Here is an 11,395-nt window from a genome sequence, read left to right as displayed (position 1 = left end):
ATCCTTGAAGAACAAAACCCCAGAGACTCCAGTAAGCCAGCAGAGCCCTAACATGTCATGTGGGCCTCCTCTGGGTGTTCTGAAGAACAGAGTTGAAGGGGAAACCCTTGGAGGCGGGAGCACACAGTCTAGACAGGACAGCAACATAAATATTATGAAGAGAGGGAGTACCTGGGACCAGGGACTGTGGGAGGGCCTGGTGGGACAGACCTCTGTGAAGGAAAGGCTTCTGAGTGGAGAGGGAAGTTGAGAAGTGGGTCAGGGTGATGCTGGGTGTGGGGGTGTGGGGAGTTTGGGGTGGGTAGGCATACAATTGTCTGTGGGCAGAGCAGCCCAGCCCTGGTTGGCTGAAGATGTGGGGGCACTTGAGTTACTGTAGAGGAGGGCTCCCTGAATCTAGCTTTGCAGAGTTTAGGTCCTTGGAGGGCCTGGGTTTGATGGGAGTTCACCAAATCTGCCTCCAGTCAAAGACAAGGATTTGTCTGCCCCTGGACAGTCATAATTTGGGGAAATTGGGGTGTTTTATAAGAATAAAAGACCATGAGCACAACCCATGGTGGGAAGTTGGAAACGTGCTATATTCTCAGGTAGGCCTTTACGACTTTTGGAGGAAGGTTCTAAATGTCCTTTGGGCGCCTGCTGTTGAACTGGAATGCCAAAAGTTTCTTTAGAAAAGGAGCTAAATCGTCCTCCAGTTTATTGGTAGGGAGCCCAGCTCCATCCAGAGGGTTAAGTAGCACCAGAGTCCTGCCTGTGCCCCATGCCCTGCCTGGCCCCCCTGCCCTACTTGTGCCCCCTGACCTCTTCCACTTTCTCTCCAAGGTGCTTTCCTCGTCCCTTACCTGATGATGCTGGCGCTGGCTGGTTTGCCTATCTTCTTTCTAGAAGTGTCACTGGGCCAGTTTGCCAGCCAGGGTCCTGTGTCTGTGTGGAAGGCCATCCCAGCCCTGCAGGGTGAGTCCAGTCTCCTCTCTGCCCCCCGCCCTGTTCTGTCTGCCATCACCCAGCCCAAGGGAGGGAGACCTGCCTTGTGACCACTAAAACTCCCTCCTTCCTTCCCTTATTCCATTCTTCTGAGATCATTGTGGGGTCCTTGGAGCAATACCCCAGCGTCGCTGGGAGAGGGTCCACTCCACCGTCAGTTGGTGCATCCTTCCGTGGTCTCAGCCTGGGCCCTGCTGTGAGCCTGCGTGGGGCTGGGTTGGGGTCAGTGCTGTGCTTTGCATTTGCAGGCTGTGGTATTGCGATGCTCATCATCTCCGTCCTCATAGCCATATACTACAACGTGATTATCTGCTATACCCTCTTCTACCTGTTTGCCTCCTTTGTGTCTGTGCTGCCCTGGGGCTCCTGCAACAACCCCTGGAACACACCAGAGTGCAAAGACAAAACCAAGCTTTTACTAGGTGAGTCTGGACGGCGCTGTAGCTGTGGAGCTGAGTCACTCATTCATTTAACAAATGTTAAATGAGCACTTATGCTGCACACCAGGCCTGTGCTATGCTGTGGGGCACAGAGCTGAGCTCAAACAACCAAGCAGGAACATTTAAAAAGCTCATATCTCGGGGTGGGGAGTGGTCAAAGCCTCGTTTGCTCATTCACACACAGAGCGTTTGTTAAACATGCAGGTCCACAGTTCCACCAACGATGTTGGCTTTCTTAGGTTGCAGGAGGCCAGGAAATACACATTTTTAAGTGCTTTTTAAAATATTTTGTTTAGTATTTTTATTTTATGTGTATGAATGTTATGCCTACATGCAAGTAAGTGCACCCGTGTCGTGCAATGCCCACGGAGGACAGAAGAGGCTGTAGGGATACCCTGGAACTGGAGTTACGGACAGTTGTTAGCTGCCATGTGGGTGCTGGAATTCGAACCTGGGTCTTTTGTAAGAACAGTGTTCTTAACTGTTGAGCCATCTCTCCAGCCCCAAAATATGCATTTTTACTAAGCCATCTAGGATCTTGTTTTGTTGCATAGGGTGTTTGTCAGCCTAGCTGTGTGATCTGGGAGGTGGTTAGAACCCCCTTTCCTGACCATTTTGTCAAGATCCTGCATGGTAGACTTCTAAAAGCAATGCTGTAAGTCCTAGAGTCCGGGGGGGGGGGTACACGTGATCCTTGAGCTCTGTGTACAAGGTAAACATGAGAGCAGATTCTGACCTAGACCCCTGCTAGAAACATGCATAGCATCAGGGGCCTGGGCTTGGACTCTCTGCTGGGGGGAGTGAGGGAAGATTGTTCCAGGTGTAAAATCTGTTGGGCCTGAGAAGCTGGTAAATTGACGTCTTTTGGGGTTGAGGGTAGGAATGAATGCCAGGAGAAGCAGGAACTAGTCTGTGCCCTACCTGCTCATGAGACTGTTGGGCAGAGGAAAGGCAGGGACAGTGTGATGGTGGCTGCGAAAACATTTAATTCACAAGGAAAGGTACTAGTGTCAGCTGCTTGGGCAACTCTGGTCATTTTAATGAGGACCTATAAGAAGTCTCAGCCTGGTGGATCTGGTTTTCCATGTAAGGTGGGTTTTTACTGAGGTCAGTTTTACTGAGGTCAGTGATTAGTTGTTAATGGTCGCCTCTCAAGCCAGATCCTTCCCCTACAGAGCCTGCACCTTGCAGAACTGGGGCATTGTTTGGCCCTGTGGATTTGTAAAGGACTGTGAATTATTCCCTCCTGTACTCCCAAGAGAATAGCACATCTCTAAAGACACGATTCACATTGTAGTGCTTTTATATACCTGAACACACGTGAAACACACACAGTACACCCAACCTCCAGCTGGAGAAGCTTTTGAATAAGACCAAGGAAGAAGGAAAGAGAGACTCATTCTTATTGAATCCAAACTCTGCACACCTGGAAATGCTCAGGTGTGGGACGGGGGCTTGTGAAGGTCCCCAGGTGGAAGATTCCACTCTCTGGTTGTGTGACTCAGAGCCAGTGTCCCTTGGCCTCTGTGGGAATCAATGTCTTCATCTTTACTGTTTTCCTCTTGATGGTTTTCTCAGGTTAGAACAGTGGTCCCTAGGACTGGCAGCTGCACATCAGAGTCACCTGGTAAGAAACAAAGCAAAGCATCACTTAAGGGACACTCCCGACCAATTAAAAATCAGACTCTGGAGATGAAGGCTAGGGATCTGCCTTTTGAAAGTTTCTCAGCTCTGAACTGGGGATATTATTCAGTGGGCAGAGGGTTTGCCTAGCTGTAGCTCAGTGGGCAGAAAGTTTGCCTAGCTGTAGCTCAGTGGGTAGTGTTTGCCTAGCATGCACAAGATTGGTCTCTACTATGGCGTCCTGGAGGTAGCAGCACATAGCTCTTGTCTCAGCACTCTGGAAGTAGAGGCAGGAGTTCAGAATCATCTCTTGACTACATAGCAAGTCTGAGGCTAGTCTTGGTGGCATGAGACCCTGCCTCAGAAAAAGAAAAATAACCTTTTATCTTGCAAGCCAAGGTAGGAGCCAGCAGGCTGGAAGTTTCCCAACCCTTCTGCTGGTGTTGGGGATTGAGTCCAGAGCCTGTGTCTGGCAAGTGTGTGCTCTACCACCAAGCGACATCTGCAGCCCCTCTGTACCCTTTGACAAGGGGACCCACTCAGGTTTAGAATGGAGGGGCCCACCATCTTTACGCCATACCGCAGTTAGCTCTAAAAGCCTGTGATCTTGGGGAGACCCACCTGGTAGCACTTCACAGAATCACAACTATCAATCAGCTGCTAGATTAGCCTCCTGAAAACAACTGCCAAGTTTAGGCCAAGTGTGGTTTCTAGGGAGTGCAGTCTGGAATGGGAAAAAGCCTCAAGGTCATAAGTCATCCCAGATCTCTGCCTGCCCTTTCCAGATTGTTCCTGGGGAGGGAAATCCCTTTCTAAGTTGTTGCTTTAATTCAGGCTCTGAGGATGCTTTAAAGCTAGACCTTGCCTGAGTGATCACAGCAGCCATGGTGATCAGTGTCCTGCAGCTGTCCCCCAGAAGGGAGTCATTCAGAAGCACACTTCTCCCTCTATCAAGAGTATATTTGTGCAACACCTCACCATTTAATAGAATCTACCACCAGTACTGACTGGTTAAGGTGGACAGCAAGCCTGCAAAGGAGCTCTTTCATGCTCCCATTTTACAGGTAAAAATGTTGAGCTCAGTCTTGAGATGGAAACCTGGTAGACCTGGGATTTTAGTCCAAGCACGCCTGCTTTTCAATTTGAGGTTGAAGTCCTCACAACCAAAGTAAAGAAAGGCTTTCTGGGGGCTGGAGAGATGGCTCAGTGGTTAAGAACACTGGTTGTTCTTGCAGAAGACCCAGGTTTGAATCCCAGCACCCACATGGCAGCTAACAAATGTCTGTAACTCCATCCAGGGGATCCGACAGCCTCTTCTGACCTCTGTGGGCATTACGTGACATGGGTGCACTTACCTACATGCAGGCAATACACTCACACACATAAAATAATAAATAAATTTTTAAAAAATTAAAAAAGGCTTTCTGGACTGCAAAGCAGCTTCATAAATGCTATTTCTGACTTTTTTGAAAGGAGTCCCATGAATTCCAATGGCAAGTGACGTGATCACTTTTTTCAAATGACTAAGTAGGCTCTCAAAATAAGTCGGAAGTTGCAAAGTAGACACAGACACAGTACTGGAATTTGGGCTGCATGACCCCAGATTTTCTACCTGTCCCCGTGCTTAAAGAATCCACTTGTTTAGTCTTGGAAGGTCCACCAAAGTGACATCATTACAGGTGCTGTCTATGGTTGAAATTCTGTGGGATCAAAAGAAAGCTTAGCCGGGTAGTCCCAGAACTTGGCAGGTGGAGCTCTGTGAATTCAAGTCTGCTCTATGCTAAGTCAGTCAGGGACACACAGTAAAAAGAAAGCTTATGTACACAATACTTAAATTAATGATTCTTCATCTAGGAGTCTATGTTAATGTTGGGGCAAAATTAGAGGCACCTAGGTAAGTGCCGCACAGATGGCTATTTACAACCATCTGCACAATGCTGGAAAACAGTACAAATTTAATGATAAAATTCATATAATTATATAGTTCAAAGAAATTATGGCTCATCCATAGGATAAAGTGTTCTATAATCATTAGAAACAATATCCATAAGACATAGACAAGGCCTTACTGCACCAATGAGATGTTAATGCATGGTGCACCTACAGTGTGCTGTTTGTTATCTTTACTAGCATATGTGGACAGATGACATGAGAATGTTAATGATGACAGAGATGGGGCCTTCTTTTCTAAATTTTCTGTCATGGACATGCTTTTATCACATAGTTTGTATGTGTGTTTATTCTTTTTTTAAAGCGAGCTGAGCATGTTGACTGGGCCATACACCCGGGTGAGACCCCAGGAATCGGGCAAGACCCTGTCCTGGTTTGGTCTCATGGTGTTTCCACTGAGGCAAATAAATCTGAAAGTCAGAGGGAGGCCTGGCACAGCTAAGCATAGCATCCCCTGGTACTCACCATAAAACCAGTGTGAGCTCTGGGCACAAAGAGACCATGAACATTTTCCACTTTATTTCCAATGAGCGTGTGGACAGGTTGGTGAATCCTACCCATTCTTAGCTAAAGGCATTTATTTATTTATTTATTTATTTATTTATTTATTTATTTACTTACTTACTTACTTACTTATTGTTAAATTAAACAAGGTGCAGGTCTCTACTCTTTCTCCGTGCAGCCTTCCCCACCCCATTCTCTGTTATTTGCATTTGGGTTTGTTCTCCTCTGTGCCAGGCTTTCCTTGACACAAGTATTGATCTCGTGTTGTTCTGGGATGACTAAGAAAAGGAGACAGTGTCCTGACCCATGGAGACACAGGTGACTTTAGAGCCCTGCTTGGCTGGACTGTTGGGAGTTCAGACTGTGCCTCTTCTCGAGGTGTCTCCCCAGTGGGCACACTGAGTCAGGCTTCTTCAGGAGATGGACCCCGTCCCCCAAGCAGTGTCTCCCAAATAACCTTCCAGGCAACTCTCTTCCCTCTCAACCCCAACCCACCCCACTCCCCCAGCCTGGCATCCTCCAGGACAGGGGGACAAGTGAGCAGTTGGCCTGCCATGGTGGCCGTTACACACAGTGAGTGGGTGGCTGTTTGTCTCGTGCCCCTCTCAGTGCTGCTGGGAGCATTCTGTCTGGGAACTCTGTCATCATGGAGACACTAGGCTCCTTCCAACCCCACAGACCAAGTGTTCCCATGGGTTGAACTAGATTTTGTTTGGTCTTTTCTCTTCATCCTCCTTCCTCCCCATTAAAAAAAATAATAATTTTATGTGTATGAGTGTATTGCTTACATGTATGTAAGTGCACCTATGTTGTGGAATGTCGGTGGAGGTCAGAAAAGGGTGTTGGATCCCCTGGAACTGGAGTTAGGACTGTTGTTAGCCACCATGTAGGTGCTGGGAATCGAACTCAGGTCCTCTGCAAGAGCAGCCAGTGCTCTTAAACGCTGAGTCATCTCTCCAACCCTTTCCTTCCCATTTTAATCAAGAATAGGTCTTGCTGTGTAGTTTGGGCTGACCTTGAACTCGTACTTGAACTGGTATTCGTCCTTTCTCAGCCTCCTATGTACGGGGATTTCAGACACATCCCACCATGCCTGGCTTGACTTTGCCAGGTATTTTCTGAGGCGCGGTTTGTAGGCGGTTAAGATGACTCAGCTCTCCAGGTGTCCGCAATGGAGAACGACTTCGTCCTTGCCCTGCAGAATGAGAACAGCCACTGTTTTGTGCAAACAAGACCTCGCTGGGTCAGTGCAAAATAGGGACAATACAAATACCATTTCTATATCTGGAATGGCTTAATTTTCATTAGAACTTTAATTAAATGATCCCTTTCCTCCCTAGTCTTTCCTGCGCTTTCATTTGTTAATAATTGCCCTGTAAAGAGAATCCCATTGCAACAGCTTTCTAATGTAGCCGATCGTTATCGCAGTTCTTTTGTTCGGGGTTGCTGGGCCGCAGAGCTCTGATGAAAGGGCCCGTCACTCCCGAGGACCCGAAGGGCGGAGCGCCGTGAGGCTCGCTCCTGCCGCCCAGTGGTGGGAAGGGCGATTGCGGGAGGCGGGCGGGACCGGGACCTTGTCCTGCTGGCTGTGAGCCTCCCACCGACGCCCGCGAGGGAGCTGCCCGCGTCTTCACAGGGAAACTTTGGAAGCAAAGGACTTGACAGGGAGCCCTGTGGTCTTAGGGTGCACTTGCTTTTTAAAATTTTAATTATTTATTTAATAACCATATAATTAGAAGAAGCATTTCATGACAACAGCATTGACATAGCCAATAACAATTTCCAGAGCTAAGATGCTTCTCTTCCAAAATTGGCTGTAAATTTTTAGGTTTACAGTTGAATTAATACAGTTATACAATATTGAACTCAGTATAAACCCTGTAGAAAAATTCATTTTTAATGTAATTGATATCAAGATGTTTGCACATGCGTTTCTAATCTCTATATATCTGATTATTACTAGTGACAGTTGGTTACTTTCTGAGATCCTTGGCATCTGAGCATGGATATAAAGTCATCAGCGAGATTTCAATGGTAATGTTTTTCACATCTACTAATTATTAAGGAGCAAATTTTTATGCTTTGAAGAATTATTTTTTTTTCTTTTTTTAAAATTTATTTATACACCCACTTCCCAGGTAGCACCCTCCCTTAGCCTCCCTCCCCCCACTAGAGGAGCCCTTATACTCTGATATCCCTGCTACTGTCTGCTGTGTTGTCGAGGGATGCACTTGCTTTTTAGCAGGGGAATCAGAAATAAGTCTTGGGCTTATTTAACCCAAAAGGATCTGAGTGGAACTTTGCTTTCATTCAGATTGCTGCTGGGGGACAGAAGTCTTCCCCAGTAAACATTCGATGGTTATTAGTCGGGAATCTTCCTGAAACTGCTTTTTTAATTAAAGAAGATAATATTGAATAGCAAAGTACTTAGAGACATCTCAAAACAGATTTTCAGTCAGCGGTTTGACCAGGATATGGGGCCCTGCTCAGAGGCACTTTTGGGTGTTGCACCAGGAGAAGGCCAGTGCTACTGGCATTGAGTTAGTAGAGGTCAGGGTTGCTTATCACACAGGATAGCTTCCCAAGGATAAGGAATGATTTGACTTTCAAAGTCATTAGTACTTCTGGTGAGAGATCCTGTTCCCAAGGAACCAACCAAGAGAGAAGGAATTTGTGATTGCCATTTGAATCTTGTTTGCTTGTTTTTTGTTTGAAACAAGTTTTCACTTTGTAGCCCAGGCTAGCCTGGAAGTCGGTTTTCACTCTGTAGCCTAGGCTGCCCTCAAACTCCTGGCAATCTTCCTGTGTCAGCCTGTCAAGGGCTGGCATTACAGGTGTTCACTGCACATGGTTTATGCAGTGCTGAAGACTGAGCCCAGGCTGTGCATGCTAGGCAAGCACTCTTAACAACTGAGGCACATCACCGGTCTACGTTGTTTGAATCTTTATTCAGTATCCTGAGTTACCTGGGCATGTGTGGGCAGCTGCAGATAACTGAGGTAGGCGCGCAGACCGGGAAGTGATATGGAGGACCAGAGATGTCCGCTTCACAAAATGGTAAGATGACAATGACGACTGAGTTACACCTAGGATGTACTGGGTGTGGGTTTTTAAATTCTTGATCTCACTTAACTTGACCTCTGCAATAGCCCTGTGAAGGAGATGCCACCATTCCCAGGAGTCTGAGGCACTCCCAGACTGCAGCAAGTCTGAAGCCCGTGTCACCCCACCTTGCTGTTCTGTCCTGCAGAGGGTGTGGATCGGGACACACACTCCAGATTCAGTGCTTGTGCTTCTGCCCTGATAGCCAGAAACCATCTAGTCATTTCCCCCATTTTAGAAAGGGAAGGCTTCATACCGATCCATTTTCTGTGTCTGTCCCGGAGCATTCCATCCTTCAGTTCAACTCCCCTTAGTGGACTCTGTAGGTATCTCAGGGCATGACCCCTGCTGTCTCCTTTGGAGTCAGGTAGTTAAGAACATAGAATCCAGGTGGGGGGGATACCGTGTTCTTCCTGGCTCCTTTTGACCTCGGTAAGTGGCTGCAGGGCTTGGTGCTGCAATTTTCTTTCTGTGTCACACAGAGATGACTCTGATTCTGGGACTTATCCCAGAGGGGTAGTATGAGGCTTAAGGTAGTTGGTGCATATAAGGAGCTTTGTATAGCCCAGAGGCACGGTGAGTGCCACATAGTGTCACTTGTTGTTACTGCTATTTACGACTTTATAAAAATTATAGGAATCCCAGAGGATTCTTTATTTAAAATGTCTGTCCATTCATCTGTATTTATTATGAGGCTTAAGGTAGTTGGTGCATATAAGGAGCTTTGTATAGCCCAGAGGCACGGTGAGTGCCACATAGTGTCACTTGTTGTTACTGCTATTTACGACTTTATAAAAATTATAGGAATCCCAGAGGATTCTTTATTTAAAATGTCTGTCCATATTTATTTATTTATTTATTTATTTATTTATTTATGTGTATGTGTGTGTGTGTGTGTGTGTGTGCGCGCGCGCGCTGAGAATTGAGCCCAGGGCATTAGCTATGTTAGGCAAGTGCTTTACCACTGAGCTATACCCCATCATGTGCCTATATTTATAATGCTGTCAGAAAGACATTGTAATGTAGCCAGAAAGACCTTCCTCCTTTCTAAAGTGAAGATGGTGACACAGACTTGCTGGGTTTTAAGATTTCAGGAGCTGAGCCCAGCATGGTGCCGGCTGGGCTAACACTCATGTGGTTGGTTTCCTCCTCCTATTTTTGATCTTAGCCCTATTGACACTTGGAGCTGTATAATTCTGTGTTGTAGGGTAGCTGACTTGTGCCTTGTAGATTTAGTAGCAGCGCCCAGTTGCTCAGCTGTGAGAGTTACAAATGTTTCTGGATATTTCCATGTGTCCGTGGCGAACAAATTCACTGAGAAACTGTTAGGTCTTGCCTAAGCCTTACCAGCACACAGTGTAGGCGCTAACCCACATGAGGGTAAGAAGTACAAAGCACAGGTGTCTCAGGGTACTTACTGTGTGTGGTCTGTGACTCCAGGCAGTGGGTCCAGGGGGTACTTAGAACTTGTTCTTTGTTTTGAGATAGGACCTCATGATGTAGCCCAGGATGGCCTAGACCTTGCTATGTAGCTGAGGATGACCTTGAGCTTCTGGTCCTTTCCCTCCAGTTCCTCAGTGCTGGGATCACAAGTGCACGACCATGCCTGGATTTATGCAGCATTGAGGACTGAACCCAGGGCTTCCTGTGTGGTCTAATCTACCAACTAAGCTGCATCTCGGTCCTCATCGTCCGCCTGCCTCTGCCTCACACAGGCTGCGGTTTCAGGGTAGGGCTACCATCTAGCCAAGGGGGCTTGTTTTCAAGCCTTCTGTAGCAGTAGCTCTTGAGAAGAGCTTCTGTTTTGCAAGCTAAGCTCTGGTTACATTAATGTCTACAAGTCACTTGTTTTCTATAGCATCCTGAGGATCTGGGTTTCAATTACTTTTTTCTTCCTCATCACCTGTGGGACTTTGGCAGAGTCACTGCCCGCTTTAGGCCTTATTTTTGGTGGTATTAGTTGCTTCTGCATAGGTTGTTGTAAAATTCTTTGAGATAATTCTTGGGATGCTCCTGGCCCCCCACGAAAGCAGGTGCTGCTTAAGTCTTTGATATCAGTACAAGGCACTGCTGAGGGTACACGGCCCACAAGAAAGAAACAGAATCCTGTAGTTCTTCCACACCCAGCTCTGCTCCCCCAACACTTTCCCAAGTTCCTCTCCAGTACTCAGTGCCTGCTTCTGCTCCAAACATCCTTTCTCTGTACAGACCTCATTGTTTCTACTCCATCTTCTCTCCCCAAACAGATTCCTGTGTTATCGGTGACCATCCCAAAATACAGATCAAGAACTCAACTTTCTGTATGACTGCCTATCCGAACTTGACAATGGTCAACTTCACCAGCCAGGCCAACAAAACGTTTGTCAGCGGGAGCGAAGAGTACTTCAAGTAAGATAGCTTGGTCCGGGGAAGCTTTGTAAGAGAAACCGGGAGAATAATTTGCAGGCCGGAGGTGTGAGTGGTGGGAGGGTGGCTTGCTTTCTTTTATGTTTCTCCTGTTGACTCCAGTGATCAGAAAGGGAGCTTGTGTCCTGGTCTGGTTTCCAACAGCAATTTGCTGTGCATCGCGGGTCTGGAAATGAGGGGACTAAATGATGGCTGGTGGGAACAAGATCAGTGCTGCTGTAATCGTTTTGCTGAGGAGAAAAAGTGGCAGTCTTGGCTCCTGTAACCTAAGCAGACCTGCAGTTAACCAAACGGTCACACACATCTGCCCTCCATCTTCAGGGAAGAGAAGTAAATAGGAAGAAAACAAGTCAAGGGCAAACTTTTAGTTTAAAAGCGGAAACAGC

General features: G+C 47.0%; 1 protein-coding gene across 2 annotated transcripts in view; it reads left to right on the top strand.

The window, feature by feature from the left end:
* Positions 1 to 11,395, top strand: part of Slc6a5 (solute carrier family 6 member 5) — a 52,333-nt gene that overhangs the window by 6,857 nt on the left and 34,081 nt on the right. For both annotated transcript variants that reach the window (XM_017796632.1, XM_008827205.1), the window contains 3 exons: positions 823 to 954; positions 1,233 to 1,406; positions 10,850 to 10,991. In XM_017796632.1, the coding sequence (XP_017652121.1) occupies positions 846 to 954; positions 1,233 to 1,406; positions 10,850 to 10,991 (425 nt within the window). In that variant the 5' untranslated portion in view covers positions 823 to 845. The remainder of the gene's footprint in view (positions 1 to 822; positions 955 to 1,232; positions 1,407 to 10,849; positions 10,992 to 11,395) is intronic.

This window comes from Nannospalax galili, unplaced genomic scaffold, assembly GCF_000622305.1.
Source record: "Nannospalax galili isolate Female #2095 unplaced genomic scaffold, S.galili_v1.0 scaffold310, whole genome shotgun sequence".
Classification (NCBI taxonomy): domain Eukaryota; kingdom Metazoa; phylum Chordata; class Mammalia; order Rodentia; family Spalacidae; genus Nannospalax; species Nannospalax galili.
This window is presented reverse-complemented; position numbering and strand designations above follow the sequence as displayed.